The sequence below is a fragment of the Corythoichthys intestinalis genome, chromosome 22, assembly GCF_030265065.1.
Source record: "Corythoichthys intestinalis isolate RoL2023-P3 chromosome 22, ASM3026506v1, whole genome shotgun sequence".
Taxonomy (NCBI): domain Eukaryota; kingdom Metazoa; phylum Chordata; class Actinopteri; order Syngnathiformes; family Syngnathidae; genus Corythoichthys; species Corythoichthys intestinalis.
The window spans coordinates 325092-342914 of NC_080416.1; the positions used below are offsets into that span (position 1 = coordinate 325092).

The 17823-nt window shown below is 42.6% G+C and overlaps 1 protein-coding gene across 3 annotated transcripts in view; it reads right to left on the reverse strand.

The window, feature by feature from the left end:
* Positions 1-3983: 3983 nt before the first annotated feature.
* The window catches only part of thsd7aa (thrombospondin, type I, domain containing 7Aa), a 49554-nt gene continuing 35714 nt past the window's right edge, over positions 3984-17823 (reverse strand). The window contains exons 12-28 of one of the 3 annotated variants that reach the window (XR_009061888.1): positions 17284-17478; positions 16530-16796; positions 15993-16303; positions 15786-15919; positions 14337-14490; positions 13985-14126; positions 12013-12128; positions 11835-11952; positions 11483-11628; positions 11156-11327; positions 10878-11051; positions 10695-10790; positions 10498-10580; positions 8338-8551; positions 7098-7185; positions 6318-6650; positions 3984-5937 (exon numbers count right to left, since the gene is read on the reverse strand). Coding sequence is in view for 2 of the 3 variants with exons in the window: in XM_057828156.1 (XP_057684139.1) it covers positions 6413-6650; positions 7098-7185; positions 8338-8551; positions 10498-10580; positions 10695-10790; positions 10878-11051; positions 11156-11327; positions 11483-11628; positions 11835-11952; positions 12013-12128; positions 13985-14126; positions 14337-14490; positions 15786-15919; positions 15993-16303; positions 16530-16796; positions 17284-17478 (2648 nt within the window). In the remaining variant the exon portion in view is untranslated. Of the gene's footprint in view, positions 6651-7097; positions 7186-8337; positions 8552-10497; positions 10581-10694; positions 10791-10877; positions 11052-11155; positions 11328-11482; positions 11629-11834; positions 11953-12012; positions 12129-13984; positions 14127-14336; positions 14491-15785; positions 15920-15992; positions 16304-16529; positions 16797-17283; positions 17479-17823 lie in introns of all 3 variants that reach the window. The other 2 variants (XM_057828156.1, XM_057828157.1) reach the window with 2 other exon arrangements.

The following is a 17823-nucleotide window of genomic DNA, read 5'->3' on the forward strand; positions in this document are numbered from 1 at the left end:
TGATATATAGAGATGCAACGAAAAGGTTTTTTTTCAGTATGATATGGATGTAACACATGTCATGTTTGATGTTTAATAAAAATCCCACGTGCGAAATGTCAAATATGAATGAATTGGACCAAGTAAAAGCATTCCAAACCATGAAACAGCGCTCCCAGGCGAGGCGAATGATTATTTCAATATCAAGGCTTTTCCTGACATCTAGTGGAGGGCTAAAATATTGCAGCACCAGGAGTCGATCGCCCTTCTCTCTTCGCTACTGCAGTACAGTATATGAACATTAGATGGATCTATGAAGTTGGCTTGACTATACCGGCAAGACAAAGCTCTCTGTATTGCCAGAAAAGAACCCTATAGTAATTGATCATTTTCTCCATTGTAGATCCAAAATATCTATTAAATCAGTCAGTTAGTTCATTTTTATAGTGGAAAGAGAAATTGGTCATCTGAGGGTTGGCTTAAGTCAGGGGTCGGGAACCTTTTTGGATGAGAGAGCCATGAACACCACCTATTTTTAAATGTAATTCCGTGAGAGCCATACAATATGTTTAAAAATAAGTCATGTGTGCATTTTATGTCATTTCAACACTTTTAAAGTACAATAAGTCTCTGAATTCTTTTGAATAACATTGTTGTGCTGTTGCTAATCAATGATGAGTATTTCTTACCATTAATGCAACTTCTGGTGCTGCATGGTTTTGCTGATGGCTTTGTAGTCTGGTTGATACTTGGTAGGGTTAAGCTTCATGCAGGCATTGAGCAACTTATGCACGGAGCACCATCAGTGCACACCGAAACAAGTTTATCCATCGGGGAGAACTCGGTGAAGGATTTCAATAAATCCTCCCCTCTTGTTGTCCCTTTCATAGTCAAAACCTTGCAATCACGCTGAACTGCGGGATAAATAGCTAACGTCTGTTGACTCATCCAAAGCGAGAGGAAAAAAACGGTGCAGCATTTATGTCCTGCTGAAAAGTACGATACTCCTCATCTTTTTTTCTTTTTGCCATCTTCTCAAAAAGGGTTTCTAAAATTAGATGACAACACGGAAAACGAAAACGAGGAAAGTTTACTTCCTGATCTCACGCACACGCGCACATCAGCTGCTATTTTTGACAGCAAAATACGGCAACTCCACTCGAACGGTGTCTCTGTCTCATCTGCGTTGCCTATGCGATTGATAGATAAATAGATACGTAGACACGACGACATGTATGTTTGCCTCTTTCCCACTAAAATTACTGCGTACAGGCTTTCTAGTAGGGTTGGGAATCTCTCGCATGAAGCCGATTCGATATGTATCCAGATCAGAGGTGGGCAAACCGGTCCTCGAGGGCCGCAGTGGGTCCTGGTCTTTGTTTCAACTGATTCAGCACAGACAGTTTAACCAATGAGGTTTTAGTGGAAACAAGAAGCACCTGACTGCAGTCAACTGATTGCACTTGTAAGAAACCAGATTGGTGAAAGGCTGTCCTCATGATGGATATGAACAAAAACCCGCACCTACTGCGGCCCTTTCCGGAATAGTTTGCCCACTCCTGATCTAGATACACAGGTTACGATTTGATTAAAAAAACGATACATTTTTAAGGCCGAGCGATTCGATACAGTTTAAGAACGATACGGTTCGATACAGAGTGAAAACAATACGATAGTATACATTTGTTGTGTGTGTTCGTACAATATTTTAAACATATTAAACAACAAAATTTCCTACCAATGTTATGTTTTTTTTAATGAAAAGAAAAAAAAATAAAGCTTACTATATGACCGTCATTTTGTTGGATGGGATTAATAAAAAAAAAAACTCCAGTGACCGACAACAATAAAGTGCAGTAATTTAATGACTGTATTTCCTAGTGTTTTGAACACAATAGGTAAGTCATTTAAGTGCAAACTTTCAACGTAAACATCTTTCAAGCAAAAAATATTAATTACTGTATATGCAGCAGCTCTAGAAAAAAAGAATTAAACCTGCTAGTGTTATCAGAAATAAATAATAAATTATGCTTTACCACTGGTATAACTGGGGGAATAAAAATATGGCATTTTAGACAGACAGGTCCATATCATTACTTTAACCTTATACACAGCAAAGTCATTCACTTATGCCTGTGCTTCCACATTTTTTTTAAATTCCTCATCACTGTCTATATCTTTTTTGAAGGGCAGATTTTTCTTGAGGAAGATCAACTGATCCACATGTTCATGTTTAAGTGTTTGTTTATGTTTCGTGGAAACAATATGCTGCCCTTTCCACCATTGTAGTGGGTTATTTTTCAGGGTTAAAAACTCACGATTTCTGTACCGCTTCACACTAGCTCTGTCCCATGCGAACAGATCTGGCTGCCTTCGTCACTTCAAAGTCCGACTTTTGTTTTCCGGGGTGCGTTGAAAAGCAATCGCTGCACGTCGCTGGCGTGGTGCGCAAACTGTCCATTGTTTTAGCAAGTTGCTTCGTTGCCACTACTAGTTTCGTTTTAGGCTGTGAAGAAAACGCTACGGAGCGTGCGTTACAGTGGTTTTGTTAGCTCTCGCATTGTTATGACACGCCCGTGACGATCGGGTAATGACGGCGACTACTAGCGGTTCTGCCGAAATGAATGGGAAGTTGAGGCAACCACGACGGCGGTCACAATCTAAGTGCGCTGTGTGGTGAATGACACAAGCACAGCATGTGAGGTAAAAGCTATATTATTATCATATTAAGCAATGCATTGAACTAGGCATTAGAAGCCGTTTCTTGTGCTAGCGATAGCCGAATTCTATCTCTACTATCGGTTCATTGAATATTTAATGGCTAATTACTGTCGAATGGTAACTTTACTATCGATACAGCTGTATCCCTCACCTGTAAAACCGGGAATCCGGTCGTATCGGTTTATTGTTCTCAAGCTTACTTTCTAGTCGACGGTTATAGTATATGGACTACGTGTCCCATGATCACCCTGGGCTCAGGCAGCCAATGGCATGGGACTTGGGGGGATCTAACGTAGCACATCTAGGTCGCTATTTAATGATATCTAGTGCGAAGTGCGCGAGTGTAGTCGGAGCATTATAAAAGTTACCATATGCCACAAAATTCACGTCTGCTCCTTACTGCACAACACCAGCGTATGACCGGTGAAGGTCGCTATTTCGCGCAATGCGCAAAGGAGTATAACTAAACTTTTTTTTTTTTTTTTTGCTTAATAATCAAAGATTGGTCTGCGAGCCAGATGCAGCCGTCAAAAGAGCCAAATCTGGCTCACAAGCCATAGGTTCCTGACCCCTGGCTTAAGGTGAGCAACTTCATTTTCCGTTGGGGCAATTAACCGTTTCTTGCATCACCACACAATCCTATCTCCCATTTACACCGTTTTTTACAGGCTGAAAGCCTGTCAAGTCTTCTCAGGTTGTTTTTGTTGTCGTACGTCCTAAAGCCTCTGTCATTTGTGAACTGATGTCTTGAAATTTAGGAGCCACTGTATATAGCATGGGCATAGGAAAATTTGGACTCAAGTAAGAGTTTTTTATTTAAACAATTATCTTTTTTTCCTCTGCATATCATCTAGATTAACTGTTCTTATAATACTGTACAATAACCTATGACGGGCCTTAGTCCAAAAATGAGACAAAAATCATTGAATTCCAACTAGAAAGATCGACAGAAATGAAACATCACCCGTCCAAAGAGCATGACTGCCCTCTAGTGCACAGGTGTCAAAGCGATTCCAGAAAGGGCCAAGTGGGTGCAGGTTTGCTTTCCAACCAATGAAGAGGACACCTTTTCACCAATGAGATCTTTTACATGTGTAATCAGTTGAACTTTGTCAGGTGCTGCTTGTTTAAGCAGGAGGTTCATTGGTTAAACTGGAACAAAATCCAGCACCCACTTGGCCCTTTCTGGAATTGGTTTGACACCTGTGCTCTAGTGGAAAAAACATTTCCTACCATGAAATGAAAATGACCGTATGTGCGTTTTTCTATGGTCTATCAATACTAATGATGTAAATGAAACAATCGACTGTATATAAAGATGAAACCTAGTCTTACTTTTCTTGTTTTTATTATCATCAAATACATACAAAGAGTAGGAAAAGGACGGCATTCATCTGCATCTTGGTTTTTCACATGGTTGTTAATAGCATACTAACATTCGCTCCGCTTTTTTGTTCCACTTTTCATTACAAAAGAGAAAAAATATGGTACATAAATATTACATTTAAAAATGATTTTACACTTGCTTTTCAACTCATATCAAAGAAAATATAAATTAAACATTCAATGGAATTACTGGCAAATAGCTTCACATCATTTTGGACAGTCAGGCAATTACATGATATCAATGAATGCGTACATTGTATACCTTCTGTATTTTTAAGTGTATAGATGGATGCATACATTTCATAAATCAGTGTCAATGCTTCGGCGTTGACAGTGGTTATTGCATATGAACTACAGTACATCTGCAACTGCATCTTGAATGGTAGGAAAATGGAATCCTCTTCTCAGATGTGTACTGTAACAATAACCTACCTAGCCACAATCACTGAAGACTGTTGATCATACAACACAAAGCATTGTGGAACGTAGCAGTCAAATGATGAAAAACAAGGCCATATAATATTTGAAATCTGGACACACAAAACGGTTGCCAAACAATAATATCCACGGTATCCTATGGAAAGATGCATAGGTGCATAACAGGAAACTGCCTTGATTGGTTTTAGTTTATCATGCAATTAAGATATAACGAAATTAAAAATCAGAATAGAGCTTTAGTGCTTTATAGAGTCCTCGAGTTACGTTCCTACCTTAGTGAATTTTCGCCGGATTTCACCGTCGAAAAAATATCCAATACGTTAAAATAAGAACCATTTGACATTATTGCTGAGAGGCGGATGGAGGCTTTTCAATGGTATAATTGCAACCGAAAGCACGGAACACGACTACTTTGAACAGCCTTCACTCCAACTCAATTGGGGGGAAAAAAAACGGAATCAGATGTTGGTCACGTAAGGTTTGCGTGACCACAAAACTGGATTTAGCGACGAGCGAGACGCTTTGATTTTGGTCGTAGGTCGAGGCCATTGTAACTGAGGACTCGCTGTACTTTTCCGTTGTGGATACAGTATATATTAAGATAAATAAGATGTTGGTCAGTCTTATATCCCCCCAATCCCCCATTTAAACCCAACCCTGTGGCTTGAATGAGACACTTTTTGTATCAATTATCTGAATTAAAACTCATCAGTATTAGCCATATTAAAAAAAAAGAGAGAGAGAGAGATCCACTTAACCCACAGTGCTTGGGTAGAGTAGCTGTACATGTTAAAAAGGGAAATTCTGAGGGGGAAAAAAACAAGGTATTTACAGAAAGAAGCCCATCATATGCAGTAAAAAAAAACAAGAAAAAAAATCATTGTTTGCCCCCAGAATGAGTCCAAAGCTCATCTGGGGAGAGGCCGTTTCCCTTGATAAGGCCATTTCCTACGGTAAGCTCGACAGGTGCACTAATATAGTGCAAAATGATGCCTGGAAAACAAAAACATTAAAAGAGCGAGGCAGGCAGAAGAGATGATTTGCTAAGAGATTCATAAAGCCAACATACTAAGTTACTCTTTTTGGCCATTACAGATTCCAATCAAAAGATATAGGATGAAGATTTGTGCTTACCAGGAAAGAGAATCTGCATGTGGCCGACTTGTATTGAAAAACGGCCGAAAAAGGCAAACCTCCAAAAGCTCAATGACGTCAGAGAGGCAAAGACAAAACTGCTCGTTGCGTTTGATATGGAAAGGTCCTCTTCCAAATATTTCCACGCAAGGCAAACTGTCCATAGATCAGCACGGTAAACAGGACGATTCCTACATGTCGGCGTCCCCGTCGTAGGCCAGCGTCAGTGGTTTCAGTCTGTTATTCATGGTTCGTCTCTGTGGTTTCTTTGGCTTCTTACTGCATGACAAAAGGCAAAAGAAAAAGGAAACATTAAGTGTGGAATGTAACGAACGAGCTCCCAATTGCTCTAAAATCATGGTGACGGTAACTTAGCTTTTTAAACGACAAACAGTTGGCTCTAAAATACTTTGTGTTAGTTCATCGAGTCCAACTACAACAGTTTACGTGATATTTGTCAAACTAGAAGATGATACTTTTACAAACAGCTCAACGATACATAGTACCTTCCTTTTTGAATTCATAGCGAAGATGAAATGCAACATTTGTTTTTTTTAATCCAATCTGCCTAAAAATGACTTGTGACTACTGTAAATAATAGAAAACCTGGTCGGTATTGGCAGGAAAAACCTTGAGTCAAATGGATGCTGGAAGCTCACCTCCAGGACATGATGAATGTGAAATGATAAAGATGCATCACGGGTAATGAGGGTGTGAACGAAAGTGAGCCAGCGAGGAACAGAGATGGCACTGATTAAGTGATTAGCGTTTCAAAGCGAGACGCGGAGCATTCTAGTGCTTGTCGAGATGCTCGAGGAGCTTGTTGAACCGCATCTCGTTGTTGCTTCTGGAGTTGGCAGATCTCTTGCTGTTCTAAGTTCTGACAGGCAGGGCAGATGTAAGGCACCGTGTAGCTGTTTGGGTCCATCCAGTACAAGCCATCTCCAGGGGACTTGGAGTTTGGCTCATTGCAAAGGCAAAAACAATTACGACTAAACAGAGAATATGAAAGATGAAGGTGGAGAAAGGGGGAAAAAAAACATGATATGAAAAAATGAAATGATCATAACAAAAACAAAAAAAAAACAATATGGACAGCAATGTCATGGAGATCAAACTCTCACACATTACGAGAAAATCCATCTAATTTTAGCAGAGGAAGAGAATGTCTTTTTTCCCCTCAAACATGTCACTTTCTAACACTATGGAAACTAGAACCAGTATATCGGTCAGTTATTTTGGGTAGATAGTTTAAAGGGACCAACTCTAAAAATCCAATATAGTCCCTTGAAAAAGTAGTGAGTAGGGAAAACAAGTACAGGCACTCCTGATCTAGCATATGAATGAGAATTATTCTGATCTCCATGAAATCACGGGTCATGATATCGATGAAAATGCAACTGGAGGGAAAGATGATTGCCCAAAGGTTGCTACATTACCATGCTAAGTAAGTCATTGACATCATGAAGACAAGCAGAACAATGACTCCTGCTGCTACTCCATACACCCAAGTCTTCAGCTTTCCATCTATAAAGAAAGATTGTGAAAAAAAGTATATCATTTTGGGGGAAAAAAAGTACGGGCAACCCCTGCCTTTGTCTATCTAGTAATACGGGAGGATGGCGTGAAAGACGGTAGTTTTCCAACCAAAACTGGAGACTTGATAAGTAAATATAGAAGGAATCTGACCTTTTAACCAGACTGCCGGAATCACGCCAGCCGAACCCGCGCTTGGCCAGCGAGACCCGACAACCCGGCCAAAAGGCCAAACCCCATGCGTTCACCTTAGTCCTAACCCCTTGTACTGACTCCATTTTAAAAGCTGGAAAAAAAGCTTCGTAGCACAAGTTGATAATTTATTCAGGTCGACAGCGATCAAACGGCAAGGTTACACAGACTCAGGCGAGGAAGCAAGGTCACCATTTCACAAGTCAACAAAAGGTTCCCGAGAAAAATGACAACGAATATTTAAACACTGTCTTTTTGAAGGCTCTCGCAGGCCGGTCTGTGGAAAGAAGAAGGGTGTGCTTTGGCATTGTTTAGGATCATAGTCTGTTTGTGGATTGGACAGGAGGGTTCGGGAGTTACTGTTGTCAGGGCAACGGGGGTTGTGGATTTTGCCACCTCAGCGTCAAAGTCGAAGTCTTATCGGTCGTGTTATCAGTTGGATATCGGGTGTTCTCCTTGTGTTGGGATAGGGCCTCCCGCCATTTGCTCTGGATTGAACTGATTGTGAGAGTTGGTGGCGCAGATGTGGGCTAGTCAGTATCAATCTTGCTCAGTCAGTTGCATGACGCACACGTTGGGCTTCCGTGATGAGAAGACGTCATGTATCTTCTTATGCCCTATATTCTGCTTGTATTCCTTAAACTATGGTATAAGCGCTATTTCTTTTATATTGTGTGTGTCAAACAGTAAATACGAGAAACGATACTATTCCCTGATTGATTATATTAAGTGTGTTAGAATAATGCAAACAGTTAGAGGGTGCCTACGCGAAAAGGTACGATCTCCTTTAATATGAATTAACGGTTCATTTTTGAAGATATTGTAGAGATTAGGCCAAAAAAATGAATGGGTGCCAATATTGGTAAGCAGTGAGAAACACCGGCTCGACATTTCACTGTCAAAACAGCATTTTAAATAGTAAATCCTTTGGAATCCACACGAATGATCTACCTGGACCAAATGGCTGCAGAAACCAGGTGCGTCCCGCCCTGCCATTGGGGCCGAACGCCGGCTGGGTGGGGTTGAAGGCTCGTATGGTCTTGACATCTGCTTTGCTGTCACCGGCGGTGGGGAGTTCAAGCACTGGGATAACAGTGCACTGGTCTAGTAGGCCGTCAGAGGTCATCACTTCTGTGTAGCCCTCCTCGCAGCCACAAACACCCGACTGGAAACAGAGGGGCGAGGAATTCGCAATGACAGACACGAGAGGATGTACGGCAGCGATGTACCGGGAACTGTGCAAACAGCTCGGAACATGTACTCCCTGTTCAGCTTGATATTTTCACTGCAACCAGCTTTCAGCAGAAAATTCATTTTACTAAACAAAAACATTCCCGTTGAATAGTTACAGTGTTATGAAAAAGCATCTGAACCTTTTGGAATTTCTCACATTTCTGCATAAAATCCCCATCAAATGTGATCTGATCTTTGTCAAAATCACATAGATGAAAATACAGTGTATGCTTTAACTAAAACCATCCAAACATTTTATAGGTTTTCATTTTTTAATGAGGATAGCATGCAAACAATGACAGAAAGGGGGAAAATAAGTGAGTGAACTGCCTAAGGAGACTTAAAGAGCAATTGAAACCATTTTTTACCAAAAAATTTAAGTCAGATGTGTGCCCAATCACGGATGAGTGGTTTAAAGCTGCCCTGCCCACTATAAAACACACATCTGGTAAGAATTGTCTTGATGAGATGCATTGTCTGATGCGCACCATGGCTCAGTCAAAAGAGCTGTCTGAAGACCTGCGATCAAAGATTGTTGATTTGTATAAAGCTGGGAAATGATACAAAATCATCTCTAAAAGTCTGGATGTTCATCAATCGACAGTCAGAGAAGTTGTCTACAAATGGAGAGTTTGGCACTGTTGCTTCTCTCCCGAGAAGTGGCCGTCCACCAAAGATGACGCCAAGAGCTCAGTGCAGAATACTCAGAGAGGTAAAAAACAACCCTAGCGTATCTGCCAAAGTTTACAGAAATCACTGCCACAGTCAAATATTTCTGTGCACACATCAACTATATATAACTATGGCCAAGAATGGTGTTCATGGGAGGACTCCACGAAGGAAGCCACTGCTGTCAAAAAAAACAACAACAACATTGCTGCTTGTTTAATGTTCGCCAAAAGGCACTTGGACATCGCTCAAGTTTTGGCAAAATATTTTCTGGACTGATGAAACCAAAGTTGAATTGTTTGGGGAGTAACACACAATGTCGTGTGGAGGAAAAATGGAACAGCTCACCAACCTCATCCCCACCGTGAAGCATGGTGGAGGGAGCATCACGATTTGGGACTGTTTTGCTGCCTCAGGGCCTTTACAACTTGCAATCATTAACGGAAGAATGAATTCAAACGTTTTGCAGGGAAACCTGAGGCCGTCTGTCAGGCAGTTGAAGCTAAAAAGAGGATGGATGGATGCTGCAACAAGACAATGATCCAAAACACAGAAGTAAATCAACTTCAGAATGGTTTCAGAAGAACAAAGTACACGTCCTGGAGTGCCCAAGTCAAAGTCCAGACTTGAACCCCATTGAGATGCTGTGGCATGACCTAAAGATGGCGATTCATGCCAGACATTCAAGGAATCTGACATAACTAAAGGAGTTTTGTAGACAAGATTGGGTCAAGATTAGTCCTAATCGATGTGCCGGACTGATCTCAACTAGAGGAAGCGTCTGGTTCAAGTAATTGCTGCCAAAAAGGGGGAGGGCACAAAATAGTAAATGTGATGGTTCACTTTTTCCCCCTTCTGTCATTGATTTCATACTATCCTGATTAAAATATGAAGACCTATAAATGTTTAGGTGGTTTTCGTTAAAGTAGACAGTGTTTTTTCATCTGTGTGATTTTGACAAAGATCAGCTCACATTTGATGGTGATTTTGTGCAGAAATGTGAAAAATTCCAAAAGGTTCAGATACTGTTTAATAACACTGTAATTCAGGTTTCCTTTTCTTTATGATTGTATTAATTGCTAAAAGCATTCAAAGTATTTTTTTTTTTTTTGTACCGAAAATAAACTGAACTGAACCAGTTTAGTGTGCCGTTACAGCCCTATTCAGTATGATCAACTTTGGAGCATTTTTTTGGGTCATTAAACACACCTCTGTACAAAAGGAACGTGGCTTGATGCAGGGAGGGTCACATGATCGGTCGGCTATTGGTTTGGATGTTGTCGGGCACCCTCCTGTAACGAACAACGGGCTTTGCTTCTTACAAGTGGAGTGACTTGACTGAATGTTGTGATCAAATGGATTCAAATGAAGCCAAATTTAACTGAGTTTAAAGTGGTCAAAGTTACCTGTGACATTCAGGCCATCCGAACGCTGGCACCAGACGTGCCGTGATGAGCTTCTCCACGGTCCAGCTTGCCATGTGTATTCAAAACACCGTCCCCCTGTAAGAAAAATGATTTCCACGTGAGGATGAGCGGAACCAAAGATGAATTCGACCTTGAGTTATACGGTAACGCATCAATTCCGACCTGTGCACGGTCGGGCCTCCAGCTCCTGTTCTGGACACTGAAGCAGATTCTCGGGGTCTTGCGCGACAACGGCGCGAGAGCGGACTTGCACTGAGCCGTAACCCAGATCTTCCCCGCCGAAACAGATCAACTGGCACGGACTCCAAACTGTCCAGTCAGTCAAGTAGCATTCCCCTAATAAAAGAAGATTTCCATTCGTACGTATATTTGAAGGACATGAGGAAAAAAAGAACCTTGAGGTTTAGCAAATCTCCCGTTTCACTCGAGTGCGCTTTTACCTGGACAAGGTACTGTGCAGGAGTCCTGCAGTATAATCTTTGGATCTCCATCTACCGCAGGTTCTTGTTCTCCACACATTTCATCATCCACAAGACCTCCCGGTAAGTCTGATCCATCTGACACAAAGCATGAAATGTTCCTGAAGCGCAAGCCTTCTCCACACCTTGCACCCTGGAAAAGAACGTGAAAAATAGTTGACTCTAAAATGCTTTTGTCTCAAGTACTTCTAAATAAATGATGAATTATTTTGAAACAACAGAACAAATCCAGTCAATGAGTGATGTATTTTTCCAACCGACAGGTACTGTAGGTGGAAATTGGCTGACCTCTGACTTGCATTCAGACCATAAGCTGTATCTCCAGTTGTAGCAGGGCTTCACGAGGCACGGCTTCCACTGTTGCATCTGGGTCGGGCACGGCCTCCCGTCACCCCGGGGGGCCTGGACGACTGTCCGGCTTCTCCACAGTTTGCCTGCGGAGGGGAAAAATAGTGCAATTACAGGGAGTTATATTTTAAAAATAACACACGACAGGGTTCCAAAGTCGTGGGACCGTATTGTAGCATCTGATTGGTATCATGGAGTCATGTCATTAATGTCTTCACTGACTTTTGGCTTTTTTTGTCGTCACGCTGACTAGGCTGCTATGAATTTTCTCCAACTTAGTAAGAACACGTACCTTGGAGTCCGCATTTATGTGTACAGTCGGACCACGCCGACCACTCGGACAGTTGGCAGTTGACGGGGCATTCCACGACACAGGAAGCGTTCATCTGCCACTTCCTCTCGAGGCCAAGCTGAAATACAAACCTTTGTATGAACTCTGGCTTTGTTCAAGGCTGTTAGGGGCAACTCACCTCTTTACAGAACTTCAGGTCAACAGATTTGCCATCGCTCCGCACACAGTCCAGCATGCGTGTTTTGATACCTTTCCCACAAACTGCTCTATCACTCAGCTGACAGGTACTCCAGTCTGCACGTCAATAGAGAATCTTTTCTTCACTCACACTTTACTGGGTCTTAAAGGAGCAATATGTAAGATGGGTGGCCAAAACCAGGATCAAAATACTGAAGCATCCCTTTCCTTCGTCTTTGGGCTGCATGAGTGCTCCGCAATGGAGACTCAAGCTGCGTTATTGTATGAATGTCGCATATCAATACGCAAACGTATTTGTAGTACACATTATCTTCTTTCTGCAAGCTGGGTTTAAGAAGCCTACGGACAGGGGCGGAGTGGCCCGGGAGTCATTGAAAGACCGGTTCACTTCAGTGTGGGAAACCATTCAGCCAGCAACACAGAGAGGTCCACTACTAATATTGACTAACCAAGGTCAAAACATATTCAAAATTGTGGAATTATAGTAATGTGAACTGTAAGCTGTAATCAGATAGGTAAGACTTTTCATTTAAATTTGCTATTTATTTCTACAGTAGAAAGGCATAGTTTTGAGTATGGGAGTAGTCAGAAAAGTGTCCTACTAATATTCATCAACCTTAGCCTCTTCCATATTCAGATTTGTGGATTTACAGTGCGTGTGTCTCGTATGCACAGTCTAACTGTTTGGATTATTCGAACACACTTGATATAATAAAAAAAGACATTTAACCATAGTTTAATATTATAATCTAAGAATTATAATGTAAGTTATAATACACAGACGCACTCCTCACAAAGCAGGAGGCCAGCGCTGAGTCACCAGTACCTTCCATATCAGCCCTCGCCTGACAAGCAAAGGGAAAGATGCCGTCCTCATCTCTTCGGTGGGGCCAAGACGCCCCGGCCAACCAAAGCAACACACGAGAACAAGAAGAACTAAGTTTGATAGCGTGGCGCCTCTCAGACGTCAAGGCAGGCCCAACCTCTCACCTCAGTTGCCGTAGCAACCACGACCCAGCAACAAACTTGACCGGCCAAACCCGCAACAGAAGAATTCTCCTAAAACAACACCCTTCGCCTTGACCACCCCACCGCAGACTTCAAAAGACTGAATGTTTAACTTAGCGTTGTCATTTCTCTCGGGAACCTTTTGTTGACGTGTGATAGGGTGACCTTGCCTCCCCGGCTGAGTGTTTCTGTTTCGCCTTGCCGTTTGGATCGCGGTCGACCTGAATAAATTGTCAACTTGTTTTCGGTGAGCCTTCTTTAAACTTTTGAAAATGGAGTCAGTACAAAGGGTTAAGACTAATGTGAACGCGCAGGGTTTGGCCTTCTGTCGCCGGCCGGGGTCGTTGGAGCTGCGCAAAGCTGAGATTCCGGCGGTCTGGCTAGAGGGTCAGATTCCTTCACGTGAAGGCACACACATAGATGGAACGGTTTTAAGATCAGGCAAATTTATTTCATTTTTAAATGATGACAATGGTGGCATTATATATTTTAGAGCGTTACGAGTGTTTTAAAGGGTTGGGAACAACGCGAGCACGCGGGAAGCGACTGCCCTTGCTGCATTTACCAAAGTGCTTGGATTACGCGGGTGGGTGCGCTAATTTTGGGGTCCGCTCATTTGAAAAATCCCCGTATGCCGGACCACCCTTGCCCACAGAGCTCGTAATTAGTTGACAGGTAGGTAGGTGTGTTAGACGCAGAATCCAAATAGTAATGACTTTTACGGGGTGACAATCGACTGTTAAAATGGGAAATCTCAGTTTAAACATTGTGATCCGCAAAAAATGTTTCTTCAATGTCTATTGAAATATTAAGACCATTTCCTGAATCATTGAAGTGCAAATCTTCCATATTGCTCCTGTAATTTGGCCACGGCGTCAATGTCAATACAGTACTTATTGTTTCTACTGAAGATGACATGTTTGAGCAAGCTGTTTGAGTCTCACCGGTGATGTTGTAGGAATGGTGGAAGCAATTGCTGTTGAGTTTGCAAAGTTCTGCTTGAGTGGTCGAAGGACACACCTTCCCCTCTCCGGGTTGCCGGGCTATAGAAGCCCTCCTCTCTCGAGTGCTGTTCCCATTACAGGGCTGCAGAAGCCAGGAATACAGTAGTCCATTTGAAATGACACTTCAATAAATCTTTGTCATTTGATACCAATCGTTTGTCCCATTTTTACAATGACCTACTTTCCCATTCATAGATCACCGGTCGGTTAAGTTTGGGGACAGTGTTGCAAAGAGTTAGGGAGCTCAAACATTAGCTGCATTCTGGAGTTAACGGGGATATTTGATTCTCACCAGCGGGCAAGGACTCCAGGCTCCCCAATCTGATAAGACACAGTCCTCCGGACAGGGCAGTCGGCTGTCGCGAGCTCCTAGAGGCATCTCCTCTGGGTCACACAGGTAGTCCTCCACCTGTTCTGAGGGGCCATCTAGTGTGTTCAACATACACCTAATATACAAAAACAATATTTGAAGTTACTATTGTGAAGCCATTTCTCTTAATAGTTAGAAATAATGCAGAATTGTTTCCCGCTGCTTAGTTGGAAAAAGTCAACGTTACTGACAACCAGGATCCCCCTCCCACAACCCCGATTAGGTTTTTTAAAGTAACTGAGAGGACATCCGCTGCGACAACCAATTCCATCACTTTTGCTAGGGGTAAAATAATAATACATTGTATTTTGAAGTGCCTTTTAAATCACTTAAGGACACTATACAAGTTTAGGATCAATGTGGCTAAAATAGATTGAACAGATGTGTTTGGAGTCTGGATTAGAAGAGTGAGACAGGGGGTAGTAGCGGTGTGCCAAAATGTTTATCATTAGATGTATCGAGATTCGACACGTGACAATTCGATTACCATTCATAAATGTTAAAAAAACGATGATCTTCCCAGATAACCTCATGACAGCCACTAGTAGTGGACCGACATTCATGACACGTCTGCCAGCCGCCCGGACACCTTTAACGGACGCACGCACGCACGCACAACGTTATGATGGATGCTGCTGAAGTTACTGAGCAAGAGATTTACTCCTGTTCAAAAGAATCGAAAATAAATTGGTATATGAGACAGGCGGGGACCCGGCGGTCGCGCTTTGGGTCCTCTTCTGTGGGCAAGTTACTTTTTGGAGTTAGAGGGGAAAGAGAGATAGTTCGTTGCTCCTTGTCTTTCAGTTGTCCAGCAGTAGGTTCAAGTTGTGTTAATTGGAAATAGTCCCGTGTTCGTCTATCCGAGGTGAGTACGCGAACCCTCCTGAATCGTAATCTAATCGAATTGTGGGGTGCATAAGATGGCACACCCCTAGTGGGTAGGTAGGGAGTTCCCGACCTGAGTGATTAAAGGCTCTGGAACCAAAGGTGGCGAGAAGGGCCCGAGGGACAGAAAGGTGGAGGACTCCAAAAGAGGGGCGAACCCGGGTTGGCAGGAAACAGCACTTACCGGCGCGTGCCCATAAAAATGGACGCGATGAGGTGAGATAACCATCAGATGGATCTAACTAGTCCACTAGCCGAGCAAGCTAACAGCCTCTGGGGCTAGCCCTTAGTTTAGCGCTTTTGGGCACAAAGATGAGTTTGGTAAGCTACTTTCTTTAATCCAGTGTTGTTTGGATCATTTTTTTTTGTAGCATGCAGATGAGCGTATAGCTGTACGACGACGACCAGATACAAACAACGTGGCAACCAATAGTAACAGTCTCTGTGTTGTGTTAATAATCAGTCAAATCTGACGGTGAAAGTTACCTGACTTTTCTGGTCTGAACGCCTTCACCACAGTTATCCTTCAGGTCCGCATTGGTAACTTTCCATATGCTCCAAGGCTCTACTACCCAAACATATTGCCCGCAGTCACTGACACAAGGGACCACTTCATAGACCTAATTGGAGCAAATGCCAGAATGTTAGGAACGGAAAGAGATTGTGGCTATATAAGAAAAAAGTAGGACTTACTTGTGCCTGCGGTTGAAATGCAATTATCAAAGACAGGAGAAGAAAAACAGTTATCATTTTTCCAGTGTCATAAAAACAAATATATTTGTAAATGACTGAAGCTTTTGGAAGAACTGATTTGAAACAAATCACCTGGTTGACATGATCAAGTTTGGGGCACGGCCTTCCACCATTGTAAGGTTTTTCTCGGAGCCATTTTGATCGAACTTTGACACCGCTGCCGCACGACTTGCTGCATCGCGACCAGTTGGACCACTCGCTGAGCTTGCAGTCAGACGGACAGGGAATGATGCAAGCCTCCTCAATGTAGCCTAAAACGAGAAATATATTTACAGCAAATGTGTATACAGTGTATTCCATTCCCCACTGATTTTGAAAGTTTTCAAATAGAGACGATTCGGCTTCTTTTTCACCATTTCTGGGGAAGAGTTTAGGTTTCTCACGATATGAAATATATTCATTTGAAATCTCTTTTGGCTGTGAGTGCCCGTGATAACAACACATTCAAAGAATTTTTGATCCACTTTTTAAACTCACCGTGACTGTTGCAGTGGGAAGTCTGTACGATGCGATTATCCTGGTCGTAGCAAACCACAGCTTGGTATCGATACCCTTGACCGCACTCCTTGATGTCGCCCAGGACCTTCATGCCCAGTTGTCCTTCCGCGCGGCCGCCCTCGGAAAGTATGCAGTCGGACCAGTTGCCCACGGGCTGGGCGTTGTATTTGTTGCAGGGGCAGTACTTGGTCTCACTCAGGGGATACAACTGGTGGTTCTTACACTGTTCTCGCTTTTTGCTCTTACCTGCACACAAAATACCAGTCAATAACTGCCTACTTCAAAATAAAATACAGACACAAAATGACTTGCGGCTTTGGTATCGTGATGTTTTTCGTATAATAAATTGCGCTCTACAGGTAAATGGCCTAATTCCACATAAAATTTGTTGTCATGTCCCCTGATTGCCTTTGTTTGTTGCCCCCTATTGGTGCTCAAGTGTATCTAGTTTGCCAGGCTCATTCTCCAGACTTTATCACGATTATTCGAGCTCATAGCAGACACAGGGTCTTTTTTTGTTTGTTTGTTTGTTTTTCCTATCTGTATTTGTTTTGAGCACAATGAAACCTTGTAATACACAAAAAAATACTAAGAATTCAACAACAACTGTGACAATCACTAATGTTGGAGAAATTAATCATAGGGCTATACTAGTAGCACCGCAACCTCCTGCGTCAATAATCTGGTGGTTGACCTTTAGCGCCCCGGCTTTACGTGATCGCATTCGACTTACCTACAAGTATGCGTTTGCGGACCCTGACGCCCACACAGTCGGCCGTGCAAGGAGAAAATTTGGACCAGCTGCTCAGTTGACAGTCCTCTTGGCAGGGCAGCTGGCAGAGCTGCGTGAGAGCTGGCATAGAACCCGAGAACTTCAGGCAAGCTTCGACATCGGCCTGTCCGCCGTCCAGCTTGCGACAAGAAACAGCTATAGAAATATCAAAGATAATGCCAATCTCAAAATACCAGCCTGATACTGTAGATGTAATAAACACTAGCTAATTCAGCGAAGCGTAGCAGTCCAAAAAAAAAAACAACAACAACATTTGCCTACGCGCTAGCCATTTTGGAAGGGATATCATATCCCTCAAAGGACTGGCGGTCTTTAATATCTGTGTGGCCAAATATGATATATTGTGTGAAATACTCTTATCTATCCTAGGAGAGACATAGCCCAAGGCCTTTAAAATGTGGTCTTTAGCTCAAGACCGGTTTCGACACCAGTCTTAGTATTACAAGACTCGTGTGTCGTGTGTGTATGCGCATGTGTTCT